We start from the raw sequence: 10,527 nt of genomic DNA on the forward strand, positions 1-10,527 counted from the left end.
TATCCTAGTCATAGCATTGGCTGCTTCTGTGGAAAGTGACATACAGTGAATGTCACCAGCATATTGCTGGTAATGAAACACATGATATTTTGCCTCTTCAACTCTTATGTAGATATTGGGTGGGAAGAGAGGATAAATCCTTGAGGGGAGAGGAGAGGAGAGATACTTGTGGGCCTCATGAGCTGAAGGTTTTAGCATTACCACTCTGGGTCCTGTTCGAGAATATGTAATTCTGTACTGTCTGCCACCATGCATGGTGGTCACCAGCACCTTATGATCAACTGTCCTGAAAGATGCATTAAAGATTGAGTAATATGAATGTTGACCTATGGTCTCTGGAGGAGTTTCAAAGGCACAAATAAAAGTTAGATCCCTAATTCGTATTGAAAGTCATTTGAAGTCAGGCCACCTAAGGCCAGATTTAAAAAGGTATTTAGGCACCTAATGATGCAGACAGGCATCTAGTAGGATTTAGAATACTGAGGTTGGTTGCCTAATATGACTATTCACTCCAGTAAATCCCACTAGATGCCTGTCTGCAATGTTAGGTGCCTAAGTACCTTTGCAAATCTGACCACCAATCACCATTTGTGCCTTTTGAAAATCTCCCCCTATATTCATTGTCATAGATCATCATTTAGTGCTATGAGGACTGTATCCTAGTCTGAAGCCTAATTGCAATGAATCCAGGATGTTGGCAGATGTTGCATGCTCTTGAAGTCTGGTTGTGTCTAATCTCTCAATGATTTTTTACTAGCAATTGAGATTTTCTGTGTCTAGTATTGTTGCATCCACCTGTTGTCTCATGCTTGGCAAATTGAGACCAACATATTATCTGTTTTGGTCAACAAGTTGTTATACTGTTCTGCCAGCTCATCAGCCTTGTTTTGCCTTTCTAGGAGATGCTGGAAATGCAAATAATTCATGAGTTTCCACCAGGTTTGGCTCATTCCTCTTGTGAGGTAGAAGGAATGCTTTGGTCTTTGCGTAGAAGAAGACACAGTAAGAACAGCAAAGCAAAACCATTCATGTACCATGCCCAGTTCTAAGACAACAATCAGATTCATCATGTAGCTCCAGAGATGGCATGTGTGCAAGGCATCCTGGATGTTGACATTATTGTATATTGTTGGAGTTCACTTGTCTTATCTCTTAATGATTTTGACTAGAAATTGAGAGGTTTCCTTCATCTACTATTCTGGAACCAGCTATTGTCTCATTTTATATCTAGATTATAATGTCAGTGTTTATACATGACCTAACACAATAGGGCTGTGATTTATGACACTTTTGCAATACAAATAATACATATTAATAATATTAGCTTCCTGAGAGTTAGGCAGAATACTTCATTTTTCAGGAATGTTGGTAGGCTTGCTTTTCTGTGGCAAATGCGTTTTGATTTTCATTAGAAGTTGGCAGCGTTCTTTATTGTCATTCACTAGGCAGAATGGGAGTGCAAGAGATGGATCTGTTTTGCAGTGGTGGCTCACATATTTCTCAGGTCTTGATCATGATTTTGAGCCATACTCCACACAGATGGTTAAATGACTAATGCATTCTGGTTTGGTTTAAAGTTTTCTGTTTAATAATGAATTCCTCTCATATTTGGTAGCTCTTTTCTGTAAAGTAGGATCAGCGCTCTTTCCTTTCATGTTTGGATTATTCAGTCTGGATTAAACAGGCAGTTCACTATACAGCATAGCTCTGTTGGCCATGGTTTATTCTGTGGTGATGATGGAGGAATAAGTTCTCTACTTTTATTATGAGAAGTCTTTGTGCTGTTAATGGATGGATTCAAAGTGGATTTCTTAGTATCAGTACTCTATCTGCCTGTGTATGCACTTCATCTGACAAAAGTTGTAAGTGAACTGTATTGATCTATGTGGAGGACAAGCAAATTGGATCAATGTTTCCACAAGCTCAGTAGCTTTGGCTCATTCCCCTGGACTCTTCCCCCCTCTCCCAGGCATATCACACTGTAAACCTTGTGTAATTGCTATCCACTGTCATTCCTAGGTGTCGGTCAGTATTACTGTTTTCCCAGATTCCTGCTACTTAGGGGTTCAGATTTTTTCCCCCAACTGCATTTTTCCAAAATTAATCTTTTTGTTTTTACCCTGTTTCTAATCGCTAGTTCCCTTTTTATTCTCTGACCTCTCTGGTGTTCAGTTCCTTTCAATTTCATATCTTTAAATTGCAGTAGTGTGCTGTCTACCTCCTCTTCTGGATCATTTAATTAACTAGTTAAATAAATCCAGTCCTAATTTTGATCAGTATGGTGTCTCACTAGACGCACACTCTCTTCTGTTCCCCATTTCCCAGTTCAATACTTTCCATTGTCAAGTCTTTTAAGCCAATTTTAATCCACCTGAGTGTTCTTAGCCAAGACAATGTAACTAAAGCCCTACAAGACACAAATTACATCCGATGCTCGAGAAACATCAGATACCTAACAGCAAGAGGCTGCTACTAAAGAGTTGAAGGCGGGCCACCAGCAAGTCCAGGTGCCACAGCTCTAGTGCCTTGACTGCTATAGAAGCAGCAAAGAGACATATATAATTCTTAAATTTAAATTGTACAGCAATTGAGTTAGGAGCCCTGATTGGTCATGGAAAGCTTCCTGTTTGCCTGTGGCAAATAGATTAGTGGGTTTTTTCCAAATGTGCTTTTCATGGAAACTTCTTTATTAATCATATTACAAAACAAAAACAAAAAATCCTCAAGGTACCTCTATCGCCAAATATCGCCATATTGTTTCTGTTCATGCACTCCTGATCCTTTTCCTCTGATCTCATTTTAATTTAAATATAGAATGTAATCTCCATGGGAGGCAGGAATTCCATGTTTATCTGTTCTATAAAGCACCATGTGCGTATGTGGCACAACGTTAAGTAATACTAAATTGAGCACTGTTGCATCTGCTGTGCCCTCGTCATTCCCTAAAGAGCAGTGAATTTTGTCTGACTTACTTGACGGTTCAGTTGTCCTATAGACAGTTCAATCAGAAAATGGAATTTGGAGAAGCTGGACTTCGAAAAAAGGGGATAGTTTAATTTCTTACATCTTAATATTTTTATAAAAGCCCTATTTTAAAATTGGCTTTGTCTAGAAACAACTTCATATTTACTGTTCATCCTGGGACTAGTTCTGATAAGGATTGCCCCTATGAGAGCTTAAATAAACTTGCCTTAAATAAAAAGTATCTATGGCAAGGTAATTTCAATGGAGCATTCAATCCCCGTTGTCATGGCTTTGATGACAAAGCATCACTTTAAAGCAGTCTTACCGGTAGAGAACTTTTGCAGATATCATGTGTCCAAATCTGTTCACACAGATTCAGAGTGCCTGGCTCACTGAATTTTGGCTTAGCTACATAGCTAGTAAACCTTGTCAAGATATATTCCTCTAGGTCAAGAAATTTGTAAGCTCTGTTAGTTAAGTATTCATAGCTTGATAATTTACTAGCAGATAATTGATGAGAGATTGAAGAAAAAAATATTAACCACCTTTAGCTGTTCAGGAGTATTTGAACTCCCAAACATAGGTATTCCATCACTAATTATATGAAATAGAAAAATATCCATGGTTTGTTATAGCGGAAGCAGCAGCAACCCTTTCTGTAGGGTGCCTAAAGCTTTCCATTATTTAAAAATAATAATCTTACAGTTTTTCTCTAAAGAATTCTAATACAACCATGGGTTAGAGCAAACTTAAATTTGGCAGGAAGACAGTCTTGGGGGTAAGGAGCTGACTTTTGTTGGCCTCATGAAAATCTGTTCACATTAGACAGAGTTATAAGCTATTGAAAACTGGCCATTGTCTGTCTGTGCTTCACAAGTTACAGCTTGTTTTTAGTTTGCTGCTAAACCCCTTCAAGATTCCACTGTCACTGTGCATGCACTGTCCGGTTTTTCACATTAGTAGTGCACACACAGACTAGAAACTCTGGATGGAACACAGCCAAGTGGATCATCCATGTCTATCTACATACTGCCGCGGCTTCTGTACTTACACAGTCAAATTACCTGTGGCTCAGGGGAAAACAAACTGAACAGGGAACCAGAAGACTATTAATTCTAATCTAATTTCTACCAACTGGTAGTAAAAATGCTGTGTCCTTCACAACCCTTTTTACTGAGCAGAGCCTTACAGGGTATGTCTACATAGCATTCTAGAGCCTGCCCATGAGAGTGAGCCTCCCAGTCTGGGCTGACTAGTGCTCTAAAACTAGCTGTATAGACAGCACTTTTTAATTGTGGCTTGGGCTCTTCAGCCCATCCCCTCCCTAGGTTCAGAGCCTGAGCTCCAGTCTGAGTTGCAACTTCAAAGTGCTGTCTATACAGCTAGTTTTAGAGTGCTGTCATGAGCCCTGCTTACCCAATCTGTCAACCCAGGCTGGGAGGCTTTGTCATGTGGGCAGGCTCCAAAATGCTGTGTAGACATAAACTACATAGGTACAAATGACACTGACACTGTGTCTCTGTGTGCCAAATATTAGTGCTTGGCTAAACTGTTAAATAGCACTAATCTAGCATTTGTAAAGCATGGGTAACAGTGCTGAAGGCTTTGTGCTCAAACCCTGCTGCTGATGCATGATATTTTTGGAGGATTTGGGGGGTAGGATTTGTGACAGTTGCATATAATAGAACTTGGTTATGCCCTTTTTAAAAAGAGAAGAATGGCCAAAACAAAATCTAAGAAATCACATACAAAAAATCAGATTAAAATTGTTTAGGTTGCAAAGTCAAGCACTGTTTCTAGGAAATGCCAGATTTAAGGTTGTCTGGGCAGTGCTGAGGGAATTAATTAAAGTTGTGTAGTGAATGAGGTTGTCTGTACCAGTCACACATGGCTCCCAGTTTCACTTGCTCCAAAAACACTGGAAGGGGTATAGAGATTGATGCAGGGGACTGCAGGAAGAATGATATAACATAGATTAATGCCACTCAGGAGAACTTAGTTCTATTGCTGCCTCAGCCACAGACTTCCACTGTGATGGTCGTCAAGTTAATTGACCAGAATTTTTTGGAGGGAGTGTGTTCCACATTTTCTGAGTATCTAACCTTAGATACTTAGACGGTGAGTTTCAGAAGGGCTGAATGCTCAGTGACTGCAGCTGAAATACATGGAAGCTCTAGCTGCTCAAAAACTCTGGTAGTAAATTGCTTGGAGAAGTGAGCACAGAGTTGAAAGTCAGGAGGTCCCGAGTCTCTGCCACTGATATCACTGTGACACCTTGGATAAGGTTGTTTGCCTTTTTCTCTCTATTTTCCCATCTGTAAAATGGCAATAAATATACTTGCCCATCTGATACTCAGGGTTGTAGAAGATTAATTAGTAGGGCTGTCGATTAATCGCAGTTAACTCACGATTAACTCAAAAAATTAACTGCGATTAAAAAAGTTAATTGCGATTAATCACACTGTTAAACAATTGAAATTTATTAAATATTTTGGATGTTTTTCTACATTTTCAAATATATTGATTTCTGTTACAACACAGAATACAAAGTGTACAGTCCTCACATTATATTATTTTTTATTACAAATATTTTCCATTGTAAAAATGATAAACAAAAGAAATAGTATTTTTCAATTCACCTTATACAAGTACTGTAGTGCAATCTCTTTATCTTGAAAGTGTAACTTACAAATGTAGATTTTTTTGGTTGTTACATAACTGTACTCAAAAACAAAACAGTGTAAAACTTTAGAGCCTACAAGTCTACTCAGTCTTACTTCTTGTTCAGCCAATTGCTAAGACAAACAAGTTTATTTACATTTACGGGAGATACTGCTGCCTGCTTCTTATTTACAGTGTCACCTGAAAGTGAGAACAGGTTCCCATGGCACTTTTGTAGCCAGCGTTGCAAGGTATTTACATGCCAGATATGCTAAACATTCATATGTCCCTTCATGCTTCGGCCTCCATTCTAGAGGACATGCTTCCATGCTGATGATGCTTGTTAAAAAAAATAATGCATTCATTAAATTTGTGACTGAACTCCTTGGGGGAGAATTGAATGTCTCCTGTTCTGATTTACCCACATTCTGCCATATATTTCATGTTATAGCAGTCTTGGATGATGACCCAGCACATGTTCGTTTTAAGAATGCTTTCACAGGAGATTTGGCAAAATGCAAAGAAGGTACCAATGTGAGATTTCTAAGGATAGATACAGCACTCGACCCAAGGTTTAAGAATATGAAGTGCCTTCCAAAATCTGAGAGGGACGAGGTGTGGAGAATGCTTTCAGATGTCTTAAAGGCGTAACACTCTGAACCCGAACCACCAAAAAAGAAAATCAACCTTCTGCTGGTGGCATCTGATTCAGATAATGAAAATGAACAGGTGTCGGTCCACTCTGCTTTGATTGTTATCAAGCACAACCCGTCATCAGCATGGACGTATGTCTTCTGGAATGGTGGTTGAAGCATGAAGGGACATATGAATCTTTAGCGCATCTGGCATGTAAATATCTTGTGATGCTGGCTACAACAATGCCATGTGAACACCTGTTCTCACTTTCAGGTGACATTGTAAACAAGACGTGTGCAGCATTATCTCCTGCAAATTGTAACCGAATTTCTTTGTCTGAGCTATATGCTGAAGTAGGACTGAGTGGATTTATAGGTTCTAACATTTTGCGTCGTTTTATTTTTGAATGCAGTTATTTTTTGTATATAATTCTACATTTGTAAGTTCAACTTTCATGATAAAGAGACTGCACTATAGTATTTGTATTAGGTGAATTGAAATGTACTATTTTCTTTTGTTTTTTACAGTGCAAATATTTGTAATAAAAGTTAAATATAAACTGAGCACTGTACACTTTGTATTCTGTGTTATAATTGAAATGAATATATTTGAAAATGTAGAAAACATCCAAAAATATTTAAATAAATGGTATTCTATTATTAACACTGCAATTAATTGTGATCAGTTTTTTTAATCACTTGACAGCCCTGTTAATTAGTTAATATCTGTACAGTGTGCTGAACATAACTGTTATAATAGTTCCAAGTACTCTAAAAAATCATCCCTAATTACAGGACACAAAAAATTAGTGAAGACTTGCAAATTCTTGTCTTTATCTCCCTGTACCTTGATTTCCTGGCTGTCAAATGGGAATATTGATACTCTGTCTCACAGAGTACTTCTGAAGATAAATTAATGAATGTTTGTGACACTCAGATATGATAATAAGCACCATAGACGAGCCCATGAGTAAATTAATAACTACATATTCAGTGTGGCATTTGGATGATATGCAATAAATAGGACATAGGTCCACATGTAGTGGTCAGACTGGATAATTGTAAAGGTCCCTTCTCGTCTTATACATCTACCCATTCTCTAAGCATCATCCATCCAGTGTACTGAATTAGGTGAGTATTGAGGAAAAAATGATGTGTTTGCAATCATATAATTAAAAAAGGTTGTCATAATGTCTATGCACAAGTAAATAAAAATAAAGTTCCACAAGCAGCCTTACATTTGGCATTACCTATAACTCTTGAGGGTTTGACTTTGCAACCAATTTACATTCTTCTAATTATAGATTTTTCTGTGTAATCAAATATCTGCTATATTAATTGATCTGCAATGTAGTTGTAGCCATGTTGGTCCTGGGATATTAGAGAGACAAGGAATAACTTCTGTTGGTGAGAAAGACACGCTTTAGAGCTGTTTGAGACTGCAAGTAAGCACTTTTCATAGAAAAATACTAGCATGAACAGTACCAAAATGAGTGTAACAAGGAATCAGATACTTTTCTGCACTATGTAGTAACAATGTACTTGTTCTTATCCTGTAGGTTGGTGATCTGGTAAAGATCACAAAGAAGTTGGTCCAATAAAAGATATTACCTCACTCACCTTATCCCTCTAATATTAATTAAACAACACTTAAAATACGAAGGAAATTACTTATTCAAACACTGAACTTTTTAAAGTGTGATTAATTTTGGAATGTGGTAAAATATAGACCTAGAATGTAGTCTGACATTTACACCGACTTACTGTATGACTTTGGGCAAGTCACCTAATAGCTCTCTGTATTTTTCCTGTCTGTCAAATGGGAATAATGCTTGCCATACAACTGATCAAGCCTTAATGTTTGTGAAGTGCTCAGTCATATGGAAGATGCTCTAAATGCTGCTATTTATTACTATTAAAATGTAATACCTTTAACTTGCTCTCCCAAACCAGAGAATTTCACCACTATACTCTTATAGCTACCATTATCACCTTTTTCTGTGCTCATGGACTTGCAACACTCCTTTGAGGAATTGTTGACACTGAGCAGGGCTGTTGTATCTGACCTATTATTTCTTAAAATATTTTGCTCAACCTTTCAGTTGTATTTGAGATGTCCCTTTTTTTAAAGAGCTGTTAGGTTTCCAATATCGTAATGTATTTCCTTTATACACTTGCAAACTGTCTTCCCTCTTATGTTCAGTTATTGGTCCCACCCAGGAGAAATGCAAGCATCTAATGTTAGTTCAGCAATAATTAATTTACCACAACAGGAGGGCTGATTTGTCAAGCTACAAGAACACACTGAAAGAGACTGGTGCAGGGTTGCAGAGTCTATACTGTAGGTAGGGTGACCACATGTCCCGAGTTTATAGGGACTGTCCTGATATTTGGGGCTTTTTTTATATGGGCTCCTATTACCCCCCGTCCCGATTTTTCACACTTGCTATCTGGTCACCCTGACTGTAGGTAGTCTATCCACACATTGCTGCATTTCTCTCTCTGTTTTTCTGTTTTCTTCAAGAGTTTAATAATTTGGATTAGGCTGTTCTGCCAAAGACTGACTATTTGAGACAGCAAGTAAGCATTTTTAATTGAAGAGTACAAGTGTAAACTGTACCAAAATGAGGTTAACAAGGAATTAAATACTCTTCTACACTATGTAATAACACTTTGTTCCTGTCCTGCAGGTCGGTGAGCTGGTCAAGGTCACAAAGATTAATGTGAGTGGTCAATGGGAAGGAGAGTGTAATGGTAAACGTGGTCACTTTCCATTCACACATGTCCGCCTGCTGGACCAACAGAATCCTGATGAGGACTTCAGCTGAGTGTGGCTCAACAGTTTTGCTTACAGATGGGAACAGTCTCTCTGTATTTCACTGCAGCTGCCATTTAGACTGTGTTCCTACAGATGTCGAAAGGAGTATTGTTTATTCGAGCATTCTGATACCTGCAAACCCTGGGACTGAACACCACCATTCCTTAATCAAAACTGATGTTATTCAGGGTACGAAACTAGATAACCTATGTGTCAAGTAGCAGAACAAGTATATGATTGTAGGTTGTAATGCCTGCTTATGTTCATGTGCAGAGCATACCGTACCTTACCTGCAGCAGCAGATGGAGAAAGCAGCAATACATCTGTTGATTAGAGGTTTTAGCTTTCTCCAGTCCCATTGCTTATGTTGCTGCTTCCACAGGCAATGCAAATCAAACTTAGAAAATTCAGTGTATGGGTAGGAATTTCACAAACAGTTAATTCTGGAGCTTTTGCCTTTGTTTTCATTCTAACTTTCTTTGCCCTAACAAGTCTACATAATGTTTTGCACCAAGCAAATAATCTTTTTAGATGTAGAACATACATTGGGATAGCTTTGTGACTTACAGATATCTACCACTTCAATGGTAAATAAGAAATCAAATCCTCCTCTAGGTCTTCAGATGAGTTTGAGGACACTAGAGATTGGTTTCTTTAGTACTGATGCTTCAAACTTTCCTAGTAGCTAATTTAACTTCAAGTTGAGATGTTATATTAACACATCCTGATATTTTTTACCCACAAATACATGTTTTAAGGAATTGTAGACCTCCATACCAGTGCTGACAAATGTGTGCATAGCACTTTACTCATTAATTCATAGCTTCAAGGTAGTATTTGATTAATAAGTGTACTAAAATATGCAGCATTGCTCTGAAAAAGTAACACAGAGAACATTAGCCAGTTGTAAGAGATAAAATTAAATTACATTGAGACAGTTTCATAACTCCTTTATCCTTAGTGAATAGTCTTAGTCATTGGCTAGAGCAAATCAGTGTCAAATGTCTTGAACTAACAAGCCAAACATTACCTTTATTTTAAAATAACTTTTGGGACTGCTCTGCTTGTTTCCATCTGTAAAGCATTTGATAGTGAATTCATGAGAAGATTTTATTTGTAATAAACTAATAGAAAATACTTTTGTGCTTCTGGACTGATTATAAAAAGGCATAATAGAGTAAAATACTACTTCATAGCAAATGATAAAAATCAGTGCATTGACTAAGTTATTATGCACTACTTGAATTTTCAACTTTTTCTACTAATCCTTATCTGATTTTCTTTAACATTAAAATTAGAATGGATGCAGTAAGTTTTGTAAATTAAAACAATAAGGTAACTATCCCTTGCCTGTATCTTAAATTAAGTTATCCAAATACAACAATCTAGTGACCAATATATTCAAAGTTATTTTGTAACTTTTGTGGCTACATTGTAAACGATTTTTCT

The 10,527-nt window shown here is 37.5% G+C and overlaps 1 protein-coding gene across 2 annotated transcripts in view; it reads left to right on the plus strand.

The window, feature by feature from the left end:
• The window catches only part of CRK (CRK proto-oncogene, adaptor protein), a 53,228-nt gene extending 43,013 nt beyond the window's left edge, over window positions 1–10,215 (plus strand). Inside the window, exon 3 of one of the 2 annotated variants that reach the window (XM_077836856.1) lies at window positions 8,951–10,215. In XM_077836856.1, coding sequence (XP_077692982.1) covers window positions 8,951–9,088 — 138 coding nt within the window. In that variant the 3' untranslated portion in view covers window positions 9,089–10,215. The remainder of the gene's footprint in view (window positions 1–8,950) is intronic. The other variant, XM_077836858.1, reaches the window with a different exon arrangement.
• Window positions 10,216–10,527: the final 312 nt, after the last annotated feature.

This window comes from Eretmochelys imbricata, chromosome 17, assembly GCF_965152235.1.
Source record: "Eretmochelys imbricata isolate rEreImb1 chromosome 17, rEreImb1.hap1, whole genome shotgun sequence".
Taxonomy (NCBI): Eukaryota; Metazoa; Chordata; order Testudines; family Cheloniidae; genus Eretmochelys; species Eretmochelys imbricata.